The 21,087-nt window shown below is 46.2% G+C and overlaps 1 protein-coding gene across 1 annotated transcript in view; it reads right to left on the bottom strand.

Annotated features, from left to right (window-relative positions):
- TET3 (tet methylcytosine dioxygenase 3) overlaps nucleotides 1-21,087 on the bottom strand; it is a gene marked incomplete at both ends in the record, with an annotated part of 83,674 nt that overhangs the window by 11,995 nt on the left and 50,592 nt on the right. Inside the window, one exon of the mRNA XM_080932263.1 lies at nucleotides 5,616-5,706. Coding sequence (XP_080788389.1) covers nucleotides 5,616-5,706 — 91 coding nt within the window. The remainder of the gene's footprint in view (nucleotides 1-5,615; nucleotides 5,707-21,087) is intronic.

Here is a 21,087-nt window from a genome sequence, read left to right as displayed (position 1 = left end):
CAGGCAGGGGGACAGTTAGGCAGAACAGTCCCCGAATACTTGTAACTCTTGAAGAACTTGCCTCAACCCACAGGCATTTGCACTCAGCCCTGCTGGCCAAGGACCCGAGTTAAGTAGTAAATTCAATGTACAAATGAACAAACAAGTGTGTGTGTGTGTGTGTGTGTGTGAGAGAGAGAGAGAGAGAGAGAGAGAGAGAGGTAGAGAGAGAGAGAGAGAGAGAGAGGGAGAGAGAGAGAGAGAGAGGGAGAGAATTGGTCTCTTATAACCACCCCAGTTGATTTCTGACTGAAGGATGCTGGTGGGGTGACTCTAAACACCAATGCTGATATACAAGGCCACCCTCTAGTCCCCTGCACATGGCCACTTCCTGGGAGCTTAAGCCTAAATACTGAAAAGTCAAAGGCCTCTGACATGTATTCAACCACACCATGTTTATAGACACACAACTATGACCATGATATGTACCACACAACAATGGGGCAAGGCTGGTTCAAACACAGACTGACGGGCAGACAGTCACTCTGTGCATCACTGTGGCCAAGTGACTGAGTCCATCCCGGAGGTAAACTGGACGTAGGGATAGCCTTACTTCCCAGGATGGATAGTGAACAAGTATTACTTAAAGTGTGGCAGGCACTCAGGAACTCAGTAAATCTCTTTAACGACACAAAAGCCATCTTCTAAATAAATTTTCACCGTCTTCTGCAGACAAGGGTCACCCACATCTGGCCTGCGCACTCGCCAAGTCTCTCTCTGTACTGACTGAGCTCCTGACAGGCTGTGTGCACCTCGGCTCAGGCTCATTCTGGACGTTTCCAGCCACCTCTCAGTGTGAGGCGCACCCTGGGGGATCTCCCTTTAGGACCTACGACCTGTAATTAGGCATCGGTTAACTCAGCAAATGCATTTTAACACCTAAGGAGACGGGGTGGGGGAGGGAGAACAAACTTGTTTTTTCCTTTAAAAATTAACGTGATTTTTTTTTTTTTTGGTTTGTTTTTGTTTTTTAAAGACTGATTCATTCCCTGTATGTTGTGTTTGTGTGAGTGTGCACCCCCGAGTCTATGAAAGCCAGAGTGTGTGACAGATCCCCTGGAGCTGAAGTTACTGGCAATCTTGGGATTGATGGCTTGCTCTCTGGGCTCTGAGATCCAAACTCTGGTCCCTGCACTTGTACGGCAAGCCGTCTGCTAAGCCGTCCCTCAAGCTCCCGCATGGGCAGGCTTTTCTAAACCACCAAGTAAAACTATCCTTGTATTCTGTATGTACTGAGTTCAGCTTGGTTGTGACATTTAAGTACGCCGTTTAATAAGGCATACTACTATCCCAGTGTCTACAGTTTGAAGACGCCCCCTCTTTGTCTCATCTGCTCCCCTGTTATGAATCACTAAACCCAAGATCAACCCAACAAAGACTGGCCTGATTAATCCCCTTAATCTATAGTTTCTCTACATATCTATATATATCTTGCCTTTTTTGGTAAAGATTTATTTATTTATTATATGTAAGTACACTGTAGCTGTCTTCAGACAAACCAGAAGAGGGCATCAGATCTCATTACAGATGGTTGTGAGTCACCATGTGGTTGCTGGGATTTGAACTCAGGACCTCTGGAAGAGCAGCCAGTGCTCTAACCACTGAGCCATCTCTCCACCCTTTAACCAAGGTTCTTGTAGAAAAAACTGTGGCCACAGTGCTTTTCCCTCTCTGTACAGGTGACTTTCTTTGGCGGGGGGTGGGGTGGGGGGTGTTGGAGAGTAGTCCCAGTATGTAGCCTAGGCTGGTCTAGGAACTCAGCCTTTGTGACCTTAGATTCCTAGGATTACAGACAAGTACCGCGCCCTGCCTTCCTTGTTGCATTTCCCGGGTTTGAAAAGGAAACAGTTTCTTTTTCAAACACTGAACTAAGTCGGTTTCTCACTCAGCTCTTAGGGGAGGGCGCTAACAGGAGGGCTGGCAGTCCCTTATAGGGACTTGTTGCACACACCTTTCAAAGCAGGACCTGACAGGACAGCGTAGCTTTTGTTTGGTGCCTGGACAAGCCTCAGCCCAGCAGGCTTTATCAGGACACGGCCCTCAAGGGCAGGCCTGGGACCTAGGTCTATCTAAGGATCCCTGCTGGAAACTAGCATAGGCTGCCACCGCACTGTCACAGAGAGGGACTATCATATTCCTCACAGGAGGGGGAGCTGAGGACACCAGTGCTGGCTTTCCGACCGGCTCCTTCCCCACCATCCTGTCCTTGTGAGAAAGCTCCTCAGAGGTTGCACTGGAGACCAAAAAGAAAGGGCCAAGTTGCCTATCCAGATAGATTCTTTTTTTGTTCCTTTAAAATGAAAAGTTTAAGACACTTGAGGGGGGTGCCATGACGTATGTGTGAAAGTCAGAGGACAACCCGTCAGTTTCTCCTTTGATGAGGGTTTAAGGTTACACTCAGGCTTTACCCACTGAGCCATCTCACTGGCCCCTTTTCCTCTCGGAACAGAACTTGCCAATGGATTCTCTTGCTTTGGTTCCTCGTACTTACATGTCTTAAACCCTGGGTTATCACGAAAACTACCAGACTCTGAGTCTGCAAAGTCCAGCTGAAGCTTGCTTCGAGGAGGACAGCTAACAGCTTGGCCTATGGTTCTTGAAGGTTGGCCCCAGGATTGTTAGCAGGGTCTCACTACCTGGGAGTCAGGAAAATAGTCAGGTTCTCGGGTCCCACCTAGACCTGAACGGGGCCCAGTGTCCTGACTGTATCCTTTCATACGCTCTCAGCGGCTTTGGATTCCCGGTTAAATCTGAGAAGCATTAAAACCCAGGTTTCACCAGGGTAAGCTCCAGCACAGGGACGAGAGCAGCCCACCAAAGCTCACAGAGCCTGGAGCAGCTCAGGCTCTCTGCGGGGCCAGGCTGCAGAGCTCCCTTTCCCTGACAGAACTCAAGGCTCTGGGTAGGTGGTGGGGCCATCTACAGACTGGAGCTTGACAATGCACTCCATCATCTGTTAGCATCAGGACCTGGGAATCCAGGGTGATGTGATACCCATCAGCATACTGGGGTATCTTAGAAACCTGTTTTCAACTCTACCATCTCCTCCAGATCTACGCCCTGCAAGCAGCTAAGGCCACTAAAATCTCCTTGATGTCAGTGTATGCCCCTCCCCGACTCTGGCCCACCTGACAATACAGTAGAAGAAAAAGTGGAGAGGTGCAGACATGCTCAGCTCATAGGAAACCCGTGGCTCACCTGCCTCCCTCCTTACCCCAGAACAGTAAGACATGTGTAAGTTAAACTTGGAGAAGAGAGGGGAAAGATGAGCTGCCGTACAGACCGTGAGCACAGGCTCTGTGTGTTTAAGAGGTGAGCCTGGAGGGATCTGTCATATGGGGATCAAATTAGGAGCAAGCCCGAGAAGACAGACTCACACCAGCAAAGGTGTAAGCCCTCACTCCTCCGCAGGCGGGGTAAGCAGACCTGGCTTTCAACTCGCTGGCAGCCAATGGAGTCTTAATCTGCTCCATGACTCGGGGGTCCTTTCGGTGGAAACAAGCCATGTGCTGAGGAAAAAACAAGCACCCCCAGCCCTGGGAGGGGGTTCTTCCCTTGGACCTGTGTCTGAAGACTCAGAGAGGGAAAAAGGTTCAGTCAACTCCTTCCAAATCCTCGTTTCAGAATTGACTCTGCTAAAGTTAAATGCTACTTATGAAGCTGCCTGGAAATCATATAAAATAATTAACATCCCTGTCCAAAGGAGCACAACCACATCGAACTAAAACTCCAATACACCCTCACAGCTCAAACTGGCCAAACCTGCAGCATACTCAGAGGCCAAGGCAAAAGGGTTTGGATGGTGCCAGATACACAGTTAAGTCTGAGGTCTGCCTGGGTTAGAACTATCTCAACAAACTAAAAAAACAAAACAAACAAACAAACAAAGAAAAAACACAAGCAAAAACCCCAAAACAGTGCCCCCCCAATACAATCAAAAAATAAAGTCATTATCCAAATGTGGCCTGGTGTGGTCTGCAAACTGTGTCAGGCACAAAAGAAGGCCTATGGCAAGGACATAAAGACATACTATGTCTCTTTTCCTGAGCTCAGGCGGCCCTTTAAATCAGGACTGCACTTAGAGTGGGTCTTTGATCAGACAGACTTTTCCAGTGGTTACTTCGAATAGAAATGTTTCCAGATGGCAGAGGAAATGGAGAATGATCACTGCAGGTCAGCGACCTTCATCTAGCTCAGCCTACAGCAGAGCCAGTCTCCATCCCATGCACTGACAGGCTGAGCCCGGCTTCCCTGGCACAGAAGGCTAGGCTTCCATGTTTGTAGAACCTAAGACACTGAGCCTTCCACAAAATAGCACATGCGTGCACAAGCAGATGTAGACCACCTCTGCTTTGGTTTTATACAGACAGCCCTCAGCTTTATGCCTGTCAGCCTATGTGCCCAGCACTTCTGTCTACACCCTTGTGCTGGCTCTGTTCTGTGGACAAGCAAACAGTCACAAAACTGCCCCAAAGGGACTGAGTACAGGATCCGGATGGGACTCCGGTAACTACAGCATCCATGCTCTTAGCCACCGAGCTACACACTCCACAGACAGGAACTCGAGACTACTATCTGCTGTGGCCTTAAAGGCTCTATGTGAGCAGGTATGGTGGCACACACCTTTCACATTAGCACTCAGAAAGCAGACACAGATCACTGCGTTTGAAGACAGCCTGGTCTACGTAGTTATTTCCAGGGTACCCAGGGAGACGTGAGAAATCCTGTCTTAAAAACAAACAACAAGACCACCATAAAAAGTCTTTATGTGAACAGATTTAGACAGAAGGGGAAGGGAGGAAGGAAGGGAGAAAGAAAGAAAGAAAGAAAGAAAGAAAGAAAGAAAGAAAGAAAGAAAGAAAAGAAAAGAAAGAAAGAAAGAAAGAAAGAAAGAAAGCTGTTAAATAACCCCACAGGAAAGAAGAGGCAGGCAGATCTCTGAGTTCGAGGTCAGCCTAGGCTACAGAGCAAGTTCTAGGACAGCCAGAGCTACACAGAGAAACCCTGTCTTGAAAAATAAAACACAAACAACCCCCATCTTTCATTCAGTACTGAATTGGTAAGCTCTTGATACCTTCAACACTCTGCCCCCAACCCCCACCAAAAAGAGCCATAACTCAACTGTCTTTTCCTCCAAAGTGACCTAAAAATGAGCGAACCACTTTTGTAGCAGCGTGTTCCCCGATTCCCAATACCCAGAGTCTTTCAGGACTTCTTAGATAAATGTGCAACATCACCTTATATGGGAAAACAGGACAGACCCCACTTACAAAGTAATTTGGGTAGGGGTAAGAAAACAAGGGAGCACGTTGAGCAACACTGTAAAAAAATCAGACATAACACCACACAGCAGGATTTCTTCGAGAAAGAAAGCCTTTTCTGGAATGAGAGAAGGGGTGGGGGCAGACAGAAGGCAGACCTACAGGCGGAATGAAACCCAGGACAGGAAGGAAGATACCCACTCTGAACCTGCCACCATCCAGATGTGCCGACTAGCACACACCCCTCTGGGCAGGTGCTGAGCACTCACATTCCACCCACACACCCCATGGTCCCTAGATGTCAGCATCACTCACCGCTCCTCCATGAGTTCCCGGATAGAGGCTACCGTGGGGCCAGATCCCAGGTGAGTGTAATACGGGCCTTCGTCTTTCTCCACTATTTGCTCTGCAGAAATACCAAGAGCAAGCATTATGTAGGCAACACTAATTCAGAAAGGCAAACCACCAGTAGACGTTATAAGTATGTTACAAACAGCTTACAAACATGTAAAAACTGTGTTCTGTCCCTATCAGGAAATGCACAATAAAATTAAATTCACAATAAAGCATATCCACCAAATGTGAACACTCAGGAATTTGATAAAATCAAGTGCTGTGAAGACTGTGGTCTAACCACGTGGAATTTAGCTCACTGTCAACCAATAAAGCTAAAGAGTCAGCAGGTTACCCCAGAAATACCCAAATACGGTTCACAGTAGCAGCCCCTCCAAACACGACTAGCCATCAGACAAAGGTAAGTTAAACGTGATGCATCATTTGGCTGAAAGGAGTAAATCCTTTGTTGTGAGCCGATGCAAGACCTTAAGCATACTGTACAAAAAGTGGACCACAGGCGCAGGGGTTTGTTTAAGGTAACAAAGTATTGGGAACAGACAGTGGTGGTGGCAGAATATGCAGCTCACAGGAAATGGCAACCTTGTGTTAAATTTATTTTAGTGGCTAGAAAAGATCAGGGCAGATGGGTGATCTAGTTCCATGGCCTTGCAAGCCTAGAGGCTGGAGTTCATCCCCGAGACCCACATAAGGGAAAGAATCAACTCCTGCAAGTTCTGGCCCCTGCCACCACACATTCCTCTCACCATAAAATGTAACAAACATTAAAAAACGTTGAAACAAAGCACTGATATTCATGAGGCCTGAAGAAGGGCCCCCCAGTGTGTGATTACATTCATGCAAATCTGTAACAAAGGAAGAACAGTGGCTAGCTAGCTCGGCAGGGCTGTGGAAACCTTGGAAGGAGACCCGAGCTGGCTGTGCGGTGAGTGAGAAGCAAACTGATGGAAGCCCACTGAGGAGGGTTTAGGAGTCCAGCGAGCAGTGTGCCTACATTGATCTTTCAGTTTTAAATGCATGTAATTATACAAGCCAATTAACATGAGAGCATGTTAAAATGCACAGGAATAATTATGAATGATTAATTACCAAAGGAAAAAAATAGTTTGTTGTTGTCTTCTAAACAAGGAAAGCCTGGAGCCAGCGAGACAGCTGAATGGGTAAAAGCACTTGTCACCAAACCTAGGGATCTGAGTTTAATCTTTGAAGTCCATTCAGTAGAAAGAGGAAGGAATAAGCTCCTACAAACTGCCCTCTGACCTCCAAATACACACACACACACACACACACACACACACACACACACGGGGCAAGCCATCATTTGTTACCTGATTCCATAAGAAATTTCTGGTCACACACATCAAAACATGTATGAAAGGTTTCTCATAATATTAGCAATAGTTAAAACAGGGAGGAGGGCAACATGCAAGGTTAGAAAGACTGTGCCCAACAGTATAAGCTGAAGTCTAAACCCCAGTGTGATGGCACCAAGAGGTGGGGTTCCCAAGAAGTAATTAGGCCACTGACGTGAGCCTGGGGACTGGAGAGATTGGAGAGATGGCTCGCTCAGCCGGTAAGATCTCTTATATAGAGGGCCAGCAATCAGTTGCTAACATCCACCCATACTGAGTAGAACTGCTGCCTATAACCCGTGCGGCATCTTCATGGTTGTATGTTGTGTTCTCAATTCTCTTGTTCTCCCTCCCTCCTCCCCTCAATCTGCACAATGCTTATGAGAGACACAGGATCTGGGAAGATGGCTCAGTGGGTAAAGTGCTTGCTGTGCAAACATGAGCCATGAGCTCAGATCCCCAGCAACCATGAAAACATTGGGCATGTCAACTTATGTCTATAAATGCAACTGAGGGAGGACAGTGTGTGTGTGTGTGTGTGTGTGGTGTGTGCACATGCGAAAAATTCACATAAAATCCAGTCGACCCTGATAAATTTAACCAAAGGGAACCTTACGGAAACCACAATCAAGAGTCAAGGTGAAGACAAACATCACATAGGGAGGAATAGCTCGGACACAATTATCAAGCCCCACCGCAGCTCAACGGGGCAATGACCAACGAGAAAAAGAAGGGGAGGGAACGGTTCTCCGAGAGTTACAAGTGATTTGAACTTGTCTAAGGCCGTTCCTCTCCCTTCCCATGGGCGGCACTTTGTCAGAGCCTTTGCTAAGACGGGTCTGCTGGAGAAAGCACGGGGAAACAAGCAGGGCCCAGAACAATGCAGCACACGGAAAACAACATGTGAACATTGTTCTTACCCAGCAATTTTAGAAATTTAAAGAATTTATGTTTGGGACTCTGGTTGTATTTGCATGTGAGCACAAGCCACATGTGACTGCGTGCATTGGTGATCTCAGCACTCAAGAGGATGAGAAGTGTGTTTTGTGAGTTTGAGGCCAGCTTGGGCTACGTAGCAAGTTCTAGGCCATCCTGGGCTACAGAGTTGTCTCAAGGGAAGGTCAGAGGTTAGGGTGAGAAAGTAGATGGGAGTGGAACGCAAATGTTCATGGTACTGTTCATGATGGGAAATTACCAGAGGTAGCCTACAGTCCACCGGGAAGGACCGGACATTACTGAGTCCCATAATGGAATGTTAGGCATCTGGAATTAGATTTATGTACAGAAATCCAGGCATTTGGGGGGCATATTTCCAATGTTGTACATAACATACACATCTGTACATATGTAAACATAAAGTTATCCATGGGTCATTACCTATGCTAGTAACATGTTAGTTATAGCAAGCTTAAACCATGTTCGGTCTTATCCCCATCCCTGTTTTAAAGAGCCATTAGCGATGTTTGTGTACAGCTTAGCAGATGCTCCTGACCACTTGCTCTCTGGCCTCAGTCAGGAGAACCTGTCCTCAAACCATGCCTCCCATATCCTACGGCATCCTTTCCACAGCACCAGTCACATTCCCCAAACAGAAGGCTGCCCATGGTCCTTTCCGGCTGAGGGCTCTACACAGAAGATAATTTCAACACGCTGTCCCTCCATGTCACCTCCACACCATCTCAGCACAACTGCTACTCAACCTTACACCACCACCGCAGTCAAACACCTGCACAGGCGCTCGAGTCCTTAGGTGTCTTCTCATGAACAGCAGTACCTTCCTTTCTTTCTCTTTTATATGTGCTATGTGCATACATGGGAGTACACTCACCTGCATGCTCATATGTGGACACCCAGTATCAGTGCTGGTGTCTTGTGTGTATGCTCACACATGTGCAGATGCATGTTTGTGCAAGGGCCTGAGGTAGACAACAGCATCTTTCTTGATCTACCTCTACCTTATTCCTTGAGACAAAATCTTGAATTTGAAACCAGACTTGGCCAATCTAGCCTTGCTCCAGGGTCCCTTGTCACCCTTCGGAGCATTAGAATTACGGGTAGACTGCCATGCCCACCTGGCATTGGTGTGGGTTCTGGGGCTCCAAATTCCAGTCCTTGTGCATGGGAGTACTTTAGCCATCCCCCAACCTTTTTATTTCCCTTGGTTTTTCTATACAGGGTTTCTCTGTGTAGCTTTGGCTGCCCTGGAACTACAGACCAGGCTGGCCTCAAACTCAGATCTGCCTGCTTCTGCCTCCCTAAAGTGCTAGGATTAAAGGCATGTACCACCACCTCCCAGCCCTCCATCTTTTGAGACAAAAACCTCACTGAGCTTGGAGCTCGCCATTTTGTCTAGACCAGCTGGCCAATGAGCTCCCGGGTCACTTGTCTCCTTCACCTTAGTATTGGGGCTATTTTCATGGGAGTCCTGGAGACCCCGGTGTGGACCCTTCTGCTTACCCAGCAAGAACTTTTCTCACCAAGCATCACCTCAGCTGGCTATGTGTCTTGTCAGGCCTTACTGGGATTTCCCAAAGCATCCTGTACACACCAGGTTCCCAAGAGGAGGATCCATTTTATTATGTAACCGTTACTGGTACACAGAACAAACATGGATCTTGTGGACAGGAGCCTGGGCAATGGTGGTGGTTATATTCCTAACCTCTCTAATCCCTATGCCTCTGTGTGTGAAATAAAAGGCTCAGCCCAGTGTTTGGTGCATAACATGGACTCAATAGGCTGCTATTGTTCAGGCTCTGCCAACAACTGAGGTTTGGAGGGGGTTACACAACCTTCATAAGCCTCAAAGCAATTAAATGGTAGTTATACATTACAGAACAGTTGAGGATTAGATGAGCTATCAGATGCCAAGGTCGCAGCATTTTATGAATGGCTTCAACGACAGTAAAAAAATGACTTACTCCAAATATACCATATTTCGAACCATACAAAAAAACAGAAGATGACAGACAGGGTGCATGGGGGAGGCCGGGAGAGAACAGCCTTGAAAATGTGGGGGGTGGAGTTAGTGGTCTGAACGTTCTTCATAGGTGCTAGTAGACAGCGGCGTCGTGGTACAGAGAAAACAGAATGTGAGAATATGCCAGAACTTCTGGGCTTTGCTCCAGCTTCTGCTATGTAGAGAAAAATCCAAGGAAATGAACAGGGTCTTGCAAGGCAACTGAACACCAGGGTAGCTTTGGTGGCTACTTTTGCCCCAAATCAGAAAACTTGAACTCGAAAGGAGACATTGAAGCTGAAAAGTTAAGCCCCAACAATTTTGTCCCAAACCAAGCCAATTTGGAAACCAGCTGAGCGGGTTTCTTTGCAGCCGAAACACAGGGACGACACCCCAAGCGCCAAGAAAAACCAAAGTCACTTGAAGCGGCTGACAACACAACCCAGGTGTGTTTTAAAACCACCATTTCTTTTAAGTATGCTTCCCCTTCCTGAGTATGTTTTCACATGGAGGTGAACATTCTTTGAAAACATTCTATGAAAAGAAATCTGACCCAGCACATGCTTAATTATGAAGCTTGTGTGTACACACACAAACCCCAACAGTGTCCATTTCCTGTTCTTTAAATATCTCACTTCACGGTTTTTGCTTTAAATTTTTATTTTGTGTGCATACGTATGTGTCAACACATGTGGTAGGTGGAAGGGCAACTTTATGGAATTTGTTCTCTCTCTGCCTTAATAGGGATTCTGGGTCAATCATGGGTTGGCAGACACGCACAAAATGCTGAGCCACATCATTGGCCCAATTTTTGTTTGACATAGTCATCAGTATATGCGACACTTTTATAGGTTTCTGAGTTAGGTGTTAACATTATTAGCATTAAGAGATACAACTATAAATATCAAAGTTTTGTAAAAATTCAATACTAAATTTGAATTGCAAATGTTTAGTATGTTGCTTGGCCTTTCAACACCATGGGCACCATGGGCACAAGAGATAATGAACTTACAATGAGAAATGGTTTGCTCTAGTTCTTGGTGTCAAAAGATCTTAGCCCGTGGTCACTTGGCTCTGATGTTTGGGCCTTTGGTAGCACAGAATATCACAGCAGGAATACAGGCATAGAAGGCCTGTTCTTATGGTAGCTGGAAAGCAGAGAGGAGGAAGGAGATGCATTCTTCAGGGATGCTAAGTAGGAAGGTAAGCAACTCAAAATAGCTTCAGGAAGTCCCTGAAACTGACCAGACTCACTAGGCCCCTCCAGGCCAGAGTTGTGCCACAAAGACGACGCTGAGACTAGAATAGCTGCCTGGAAGAAGCAGAAACCAGCCAAGCTGCCTGGAAGAGGCTTGGATTAAGAGTCACTCAGAAAGGACATTCTCTAACTTGTTGAGCTGCCTGCAGGCTGTGTGGTTTCCCAGCTTTGATGAGCTGTCACTATGTTGGGGTGGGCCTTGGATGCAGATGTCAGAATAATTTCTGTTCTGTAAATAGCCTTTTACCAACAAAACTATTGCTTCATTAAGTTAGACTTTGGTGGTATCCGTACTTTGGTTTTCTTAAGATCCCCATCTGGGTTGAAGACAAGTGTGTTACATCTCCCCAGGAAACGTTTTGTCACACAAGTGCATAACACCAATCACCTAACCTCCTTCCATTAGGGCCCTCCTCCTAGTGGTGCCACTTTCTCCCAGGAGTGCCACAGGTTAGGAACTCAGCCTTCAACACATGGGCCCTTGAAGGGCATTCAAGAGCCAAATACGGAACTCACTGTGAACTTAGTATCTATTCACAGAAACAGCAAAAAAAGCCTCAACCCTTTAGGAGCCTTGAACACTCCCAGTTCTTTATTTTTTAAAGACTGACTTTATGTCTTTAAATATGACTTTAAAGAGTAAATGCTCTTAACTGCAAAGGGCCAAAGAGGCTCAGAGACATTCAGTTCAAGATCTATGGCCAAAAAAAAAGTACAACACGTACTTCCAACATCTTATATAAAAAGCAAGCAAGTACAAATAGCACACCCTGGGGGTGGGCATGGGTGGGACACGTCCAAGGGGTATTGCATTGGAGCTGGCAGGGAGGAGTTTCCAACCAGTCAAACTTGGGAGAAGCTGAAGGAAAAGAAGGTTAACTGTAGCAAGCACACATTAATGTATACACTGGAAGAGAACGCCCTCCTGATGAAACAATGACCCAGGAATGCAGAGGGACCTTTCCTGACAACCACAGAAAAGCCATTTCCTTGTACAAAGTCTGCACCATAAGGAGGAACTGCTTTGTGTCACTGAAATCGAGCTTGTTAAGAAAGCTTTTAGACTTTGTTTAAGTTGACTCATCCACCAGTGTATACATAGAGTGAGCTAAATAGACAACCTCTTCGTACAGTGTCTACTTGTGTGTTGCTACAATCAGATGTTTCTGAAAAATGGTTGTGTGTGTGTGTGTGTGTGTGTGTATGTGTGTGTGTGTGTATGAGTGCAAGTATGCAAGGAAGGACCCTCGAGCCAGAGTTATAGGCAGTTGTGACATTCACCATGGGTGCTGCATGCATGTCTCCTGGAAGAGCAGTAGCTCTTGACTGCATACACAGTAACTTCTTGTTTCAACACTGTGCTCAGCGCATTCCTTTTAGGGATACTTCAACTGAACAGGATGATGACTGTCAAAGGGGTGTAGGGAAGTGGGAAGTTGCGAGTTTGACTATGTGAGATATCTTACGTAAGTGGCATCAAGCAGTATACGTTATTCTGTGACCTAGAGAGAGTGCTTTCTAAACCTGCTAACATTCTGGAAAAAAAACAACAACAAAAAAACAATGCCGGGAATTAAACACAAGAAAGAACGAGAGAATCACAAGACCGCTGCTCTGTTGTCACAAAGAAAGATGAATCCAACCAAGGATGGATCTGGCAATCCCAAGGGGACAAAGTATCAACAATAGCAGTATCTGATCACCACCTTAACCTGACTGTTACCATGGCATCTCTAGCAGGGGACAATTAGAAACCCTGGGGTGGGGGAGTGGGGGAGTTTCACCATAGGCTAAACAAGTATTTAGCTCTAACTTTCAGTCCACAGGAAACAAGTATGTGGAGGCATGTAACCCAGACTGCAGATGTAACAACCACGGGATGAGCTAGCTCTGATCCTTTTGACCGGACACTCAGATTTGCCCGCCCTGCCAAGCGCCACCTGCAGAATCATGCAACACCGTAGCCAGGATTATGGTACCATGCAAGAGCTGCAGCTGGATCTCTGCAGGCGATGCTGTGCCTCTGGGCCAGGGAGGAGACACCGCTCTGCAAGGCTGAGATATGCTACCTGTACTCTGAATCAGCAAACAACCCACGGTGCTTCCCACAGCAAGCTGAGGTTAACGGTCTTTAGGTGCTAACACTACGAACCTGGAAGTCATTAGGGGAGTTGAGCCTATTTATAACATATTCGGTTTTCTGACTTTTGGTTTGTTGTGTCCGTTCTAATTTCTGCATTTCCCACTTTTGCCGTAGAGTTTTGTGTTGTCCCACCATGCCACCTCTATCTTGGACAATCTATTATGTTATTGCTAACTGTACTGGGACAGTTAAGACAGGGAGGAATTACAGTCTCCAGAATTTCTTCCATCTCCGTTACCATTTGCTTTTGACAGTATTCCTGTGAACATACTTCCCCTTCTGCATTAGAAGAGGTCTAACGTGCAGGCAGTGGCCGTGCCTCTAGCCCTAGCATTCAGGAAGCAGAGGCAGACACGTCTCTGAATTCCAGCCTGCCCTATATAGTGAATCCCAGGCTAGCCAGGGATGTGTTTAGACCCTGCCAGGAAGTGAGAAAGAAAGGAAAGAAGAAGAAAAGGAGAAAGAGAAAAATAAAAGCCTAATATAATAAATTCATTTCAAATACGAGTACCTTTTGCATTTTATTTTATTTTGGCATTCTGTTCTCTGAGGCAGTTTTGTGTAGACTAAATTGTCTGCACCAATTAGTCTCCATCTGTAGTCAAGGAGGACTGTGAATTTACCTGCACACCATGCTTGACGCTTTTCTTCAGAAGCACCATCAGTGAGTCTATACATCTGAGTGGACGTAGCATTTACTGCCAGCCCCTCCTCAGCACAACTTCCCCACCCATCCTTCTTCCATGCAATCACTGAGAGTCCGCCTTCCCTCATGTTGGACATGTCTTAATGAGTCCTTTACATGTGTAAATGGTGATTTAACCACCGATCTCTGTAACTCAGGAGTATTTCCGCACTCAGAGAGCTGCAATAGATATATCCAACATAAAAACCTTTACTAACCAGTGAAGCAGGTCAACAGACTCACACAGGCCCTTTACCAAAGAGGGCATATGGAAAAGCGCTCAGCTTCAATGGCCACTAAGGAGGTGTCCATAAAGGCACAATGAGGTTCTATCACACACCACAGTGACAAAGACTGGCACTACTTGCTGGGAGGGTGTAAGATGATGTCTTTATGCAGAAAGGCAGATACTAAATAAGGTGAGGCCTGTCATTGGATGAGGAGGGAGGATGGGCAGGGAAAAGTTTTCGAGAAGGAGCCGGAAAGATGGGAAGCAGCTGGGAGCAACATAGTAGATAGTAAGATTCTTCTCTGCACATAGATACAGGTTGTTAATAAATATTTTTAAGGGATGAAATGTACAGGATTTTGTGCTGTCTAGACGGGCAAATTACATCAATTGGATCAGGTTATTATTGTGTGGTGTGTTCTTTCACGTGGCAACTTAATTGAGCTCAAGAGAGGGTGCAGTGGGGGGACACGCCAAGCCCGCCATGGAATTAGCAACCCGCTAGGGGAATTGTGAATGGAAGCATCGTGCCACGTCTGAGCGTCTCTCGGACCGCCCAGGTCGGGAGTGTGCTTTGAGGGCCAGCGTGGAGCTGCTGAGATAAGTTAGCGAAAGTTCCTATGGCTTGAGGGTGCTGGAACTAGTGGGAGGGACCCCTGGGGCAGAAGGAGCTGAGCCGGGGCCTGCACAGTCTCTTTTCAATATTTACCACAACACGAGGGATGTGAAGTCGAGCTGTTTAAGTCATTACGCCACTCTGGCTACCCTGAACCCTAGGAATAAATTCAGAGATCTGCCTGCCTCTGCCTCCTGAGTGCTGGGATTAAATCCGTGGCCGGCGATCTGCCCTGCACTCTCACAGAATCAGCTGAGTGAGACTCCTGTTTTTTGAATCTGCCTCTGAGGTACACACACCACAGACAGGTGCTTTTTCACATCACCCCCCAATCTGGGTTTGTGCCCCCTGCACACCTGTTCTTGCTTCTTATTCTGAGTCTTGCAAAATTGTATGGACTGGCCTTGATATCGCTCTAATCAGATCTTGAACTTCTGCTCTTCCTACCTCAGGCACTGGAGTAGTTACGATTATAGGCGATTATCACCAGCCTCGATGTTAAGTGATCTTTTTAAAAAGATGAATATTTATTTATTTATTATATGTGAGTTCACTGTAGCTGTCCTCAGACACACCAGAAGAGGGCATCAGATCCCATTACAGATGATTGTGAGCCACCATGTGGTTGCTGGGATTTGAACTCAGGACCTCTGGGAGCGCAGTCAGTGTTCTTAACCACTGAGCCATCTCCCTAACCCCTTAAATACTCTTTGATGGGGGAAACTTATGCCTGAGGCTATACGGTTTTGCAATAGACGCTGTGGAGTGAATACTTCTTTGTCCTAAGCTGTACTGTATGGCTGGGGCTCAGCAGCATCTATGGTAGTCAGCAATATTTTATATGCTCTGACAACCCAAAATATCTTCAAATCAAGAGCAGGACAAAGTAGCCCTTCTTTTTATTAAAACCATGGTTCTAGTCTGCCCAAAACAGACTATTACCCTTGTTTACTTAGCCACTGCTCAAATATCTTCCCTTAGATAACCATGGCCGAGGAGACGGCTCAGTGGGCTGAGGGGCACAGGAGCAACGCAGGAATTTCACCTCCAGGTGTATGTTTGATGGAGCGATGCCTTCAATTCTCTACCTTTGTGTGTTGAGGATGGGCTAGAAGCTGTCTGGTGGGGACAGACTGAGTACTCCGTTATTTCATTCAGTCTTAAAATGCCTCACACTGGGTAGACTGTCGTCTGGAGTGGTGAATATTATTCTCTACAAAATGACCTCAGTGTGACACTGCTGGGTCTCACCTACAGAGCTGGCTCCTGGTGTCTGGTTTCCCTTGTTGCCAGCCAACCAGAGCTGAAAGCTTATTCTACCAAATGCTATGGCATGAAGTCCTTCAGGTGAGCTCCCCACTCTGCCTAAACACGCCTTCTCCACAGGTGGTCTTCAGTTTCTAAGCTGTGGGGTTCCTGAGGCCCCAGGATTGTTTCCCCAACACCCAGCGCTGTGCACCCTACTGTTCTTTGAGCGTGCTGCTATGCTGGCAGACAGGGCCTGGCACTTGTGGCTTAAGATCAACGCTAGCCCTGTGTTCAGGTGAGTAAACTTTCTCCCCCTATTGGATTCCTTTTGGGCTCCTCTCACCAGGTTTCAGAAAAGGAATATTTTGCTATCTGAATATTAGGTCACAATTTTTTCCCTTTCAGTCCCATGTGATATTTCTTTCTTCTCTATTAAAGAGAGAAATAACTCTTCTTAAAGAAAAGTCTGCTTTCTCACCTCGCATTAGACAGTGAAACAGTAAGAAGTGAGGTTTCTTCCTTCTCTCTTTCTGAAATGTGTAAGAGCTCTGCTGGGGGAGAGCTGAGGAGAACAGCACACTTTTTCTTTTTTTCAGAGATTGCCTCCTACACGGCCCAGGGTATTTTCCTTAACCCTGTGCATTTCATTTAATACTCTAATGACAGAAGGCTCTGTTCTACTCACAGCGTGCTGGGGGAGAAACAAAATGTATTTTTCTGGGCTGGAGAGATAGATGGCTCAGCAGTTAAGAGCACTGACTGCTCTTCCAGAGGCCCTGAGTTCAAATCCCAGCAACCACATGGTGGCTCACAACCATCTGTAATGGGATCTGATGCCCTCTTCTGGTGTGTGTGAGGACAGGTACAGTGTACTTATATATAATAAATAAATAAATCTTTTAAAAATGTATTTTTCTATCACTAGCAATAGGCAAATGAAACTATTTCATACTGAATGAGGGACTCTCAGTTTCTGAATGATTTCCTCTCTTCTACCTTTGTCTCTGTAGACACACTGTGGAAAGAAAGCAAAGTGCTTGCCAAAGCCTGACAAGAGAAGTTAGATCCCCAAGGCCCACAAGGTAGAAAGAGAAGCAAGTATACGTTGTCCTTTACCGTCCACATGTACTCTGTGGCACAAAAGCATACTCACAGAAATAAACACAACTGTACCAGGGACTAAACACCAGCCATTGAGCACACATGGAGGAACCCATGGCTCCAGGTGCATATGCAGCAGAGAATAGAAGTGTCTGGCATCAAAGGGAGGAGAGGCCTCTGGTCCAGTGAAGGCTCGTTTTCCCAGTGTAGGGGAAGCCAAGGCGCTGAGGTGGAGAGGGTGGTTGGAAGAGGGAGAATCTTCATGGAAACAAGTGGAGGGGAATGGGAATAGGAGGAAAGAGGGTAACATCTGAAATACTAATACAGAGAGTATCCAATAAAATAATAATAATAATAATAAAATAATAATAATAATAATAATAATAATAATAATAATAATACAATTGTAACAGACAGTGGGCACTGCTTTCATGATACTCGTATATAAGAGACCAGCCAACGCCCAGATCCCATTGGGTTTTATCTGCACTATTAGCTTTTTCCTAGAAATCCTCTGTAAGGTCTTCATCTTCTAATGCAATGCCATACAGCCAGTAAGATCCTCTAGCATGACACTTCCTGAGAGCTTTACGTCCACAGTAGGGGCAGGACCTGCCCTGGATCAGGATTACTGGATGATCAGGTGAACTGCCGCAGCCTGTATTACTGTTGAACGATCTAAGTACCTTTGCTTAATAGGTTCATTAGCTGACCACAAAGATGGAAAGTGGAGAGGTTGTACTTATGCCGACAAGATGAAAGACAGAGGCGGAATAAGGTTGACCAGTTAACCGAAACATAGGTAGGGTACCCGCCAGCCCAGGATGCTTCAGCACTTTAAGAGGCAATCCTGCTATCAAGAAACATGGGCTTTAACTGGGGAGGGAGATGAGCACACGTCAGCCAGGGAAGCTCCAGCATCAAACTGACTAACTAGATACTGATGCTCATAGCTTGCCTTCTCTTCCACGCCTGACCTCTGCGTTCAGTTTGAGCCTTCCCTAAATACTGGTCTTCTCCGCTCTCAGGCTTCTCGCTGGCCTAAGCATTTAGCCTGGAGACAATTCACAACCACAATCACCATCAGCTGCAGCTGTGTTCTTGGGTCTCTCCCACACATCTGCAAGGCTGGTAGCTCTCTACCCCACACCCAGTTCCCACATTAACTGCTCTTCCTCCCCATGGCTACCCACCTGGCCGCTGCTGACATTCCGTCCATCTTTCCTCCTCCTTCCTACTCGTCCCTTTTTTTTTTTGGTTGTTGTTTAAAGCTATGTAGACCAGGCTGCCCTTGACTTCAGAGATCTACCTGCCTCTCTCACCCTGTGTAAAGGTGTGTGCCACCACGCCTGGCCTTTGGCATTCGCTCTTAACCCAGACACCCACAATTCCTTGCTCGAGTTTGTAAACTGGTTTCTCTGCTTTTGGTATCACCCCTCCTTTCCCTGGAACTGCTCTCCTGCCGCTCCCAGAAGACATACCAGCCACACCAGATTGTGTCTCCCCCACTCTTTACATCTCTGGTGGCTTTGCACACCCTTCCACTTCCCGGATACTTGGGATACTCATGGTCCTTCCTTGGCATTTCCTTAGCAACTGTATCCCTGTTTACCTCCCATGATCCTCTAAAACTCAGACTTTACCTCTGCCAGGAAGTTCTGATCCCCCCTCTTAACTTTTAAGAGTCTCCACTTTTATCCAAATCCTCTATTGTTTCTTTTTTTTAAAAATTAAGAATATCATATCAAAATGAACACAAAGGAAGGGGACAAATTTCTGCACAATAGAAGCTACAGGAAATAGACTCTACGTGATTACAAACCATGGTAAACAGGCATTCTCCATTCTGGACTGTCCCCACTGATGACTTCCACCCTGCTCCAGGCAAGGGAGATGTTTTTGTTGTAGCCACTTCTTTAGGCAGGATGACCAGGCTTAAAGTGCACCATGAAATCTGCACTGTCTTCCCCTGCCCCCCCATCTAACCCTCCTGCCTTGGCTCTGTGCTAGTTCCCCACGGCTTCCTGCTGGCTGGCCCTCGGATACATTAAGACAGCCATTAAGAGCTAACAGATTGCTTCCTCATCTACGAAATGATGACTAGGTCTTAAAGGATGCTTTTCCCACTAAAATGCCATTTGGTTCATTCTATCCTAATCTTTCTCCTGAGCACAGACACCACAGGAACACAGCAGTCCCTGCAGCCCAGTGCCCTGCCTGCCCATCTCTGCCAAGGGTCACACAGGAGGGTTAAGAGCAAACAGGGTATCTCTAATGAAAACTTCTAAATATTAGAAATATCTCAACACCCACACACCCAACAGTAATGATCAAATGCCTTCTGCACTGTCTAGATCCATTCTGAAATTTCATGCCTGAATAATTTTAGTATTCAATTAGTATACAAACTTAGATGTACCCCATTCAAATATCCAAGAAAACCACAATAGTTTTCACTTTTTTAAAGACAGAGCCTGGGGGCCGGAGAAATGGCTCAGTGGTTAAGAGCACTGTCTGCTCTTCCAGAGGTCCTGAGTTCAATTCCCAGCAACCACATGGTGGCTCACAACCATCTGTAATGGATCTGATGCCCTATTCTGGTGTGTCTGAAGACAGATACAGTGTACGTGTATATATATATAATAAACCTTAAAAAAAGGAAGACAGTCTTTCTATGTAGCACCAACTAGCCCATAACTTATTTTAGCCCAGGTTGGACTCAAACGCATGATTCTACTTCAGTCTCCCAGGTGATGGATTTACAGGCGTGTGCTGCCATATCTTGCTCCATAATTCTCATGTATGGGTAATGCTCATGGTATTTAAGTTTCCTGTACTGTGTTATAGGAGATATTTTTTTAAATGTTGTGTTTAACTGTTTGTCTGCATCTTTGTATGTGCCTGGTGTGTGCCTGGTAACCACAGAGGCTAAAAGAGGGAGCCAGATCCTCTAGAACTGGATTAACAGAGATGGGTTTGAACCTCTGTCAGTGTGGGTGTGCTAGAAACCAACCCAACTCCTCTGCAAGGGAAGCAAGTGTTCCTATGCATACATTATGAACATTTAATGGATTTGCCAAGTCTCACCTTATATCCCTGCAAACTCCTTACATGAACCTACAAAACTCTGCCTACTAAGTGTAAGGGATACATTTTTGGAACGTGGGATAGCTCCCCACCTGTCATGGGCCTCAGTAATTCTGTTGGAAAACCTGAGCATGATTCAGGGTCTACCCAGTGCAGCTGAAAAGAACCATTCTGGACACATGACACCAGATGCTTTTAACACAATACTGAGTGTCCTTTCAGAACGGGAGCCTGAGGCCCTCCAGAAGTGAGAGCAAACCCCTTCACCTTGCTGCTGTTTGCTGGAGTTAGGGCTTGCGTTTCAGTTAAGTAGCTTCTATCACACCATGGCTCGGTGGTAACATTCGCAGTACAAGCCTGGAGCTCTGAATCTGATCCCCGAAACCCACTTAACGAAGTACAAGACACTAGACTGACTTCCCCTGCTTCGCACACATACATCACAAAGTTTAAAAGAAAAATAAGAGAGTGGCACGGTAGTTGAGAGCCCGAGTGCTTAGAGTTCAAATCAAATCTCCATTCCACCAATCTGTGACCTTGGAAAAGCATTTAACCGGACTTTGGTTCCCTTATTAAAATGGAGTCAGGCACAGCCCTCACATCATGTAATTAAAGGACAAGTGTGCTTGCTCCGTGGTCTGGAGCTGAGCAGTTTCAGGAACAATAACTTAGCTCTCAGCAGCTTCCTCTTCCGGGCCATCACCCTCCAACAGTGAAAGTTTAGAGAAGGGTCCAAGTATTCCAAGTATTCCCAGGTA

This window comes from Micromys minutus, assembly GCF_963924665.1.
Source record: "Micromys minutus genome assembly, chromosome: 18".
Lineage (NCBI taxonomy): Eukaryota > Metazoa > Chordata > Mammalia > Rodentia > Muridae > Micromys > Micromys minutus.
The sequence above is the reverse complement of the archived record's forward strand: the minus strand, read 5'-3'. Positions and strand labels throughout refer to the sequence as shown.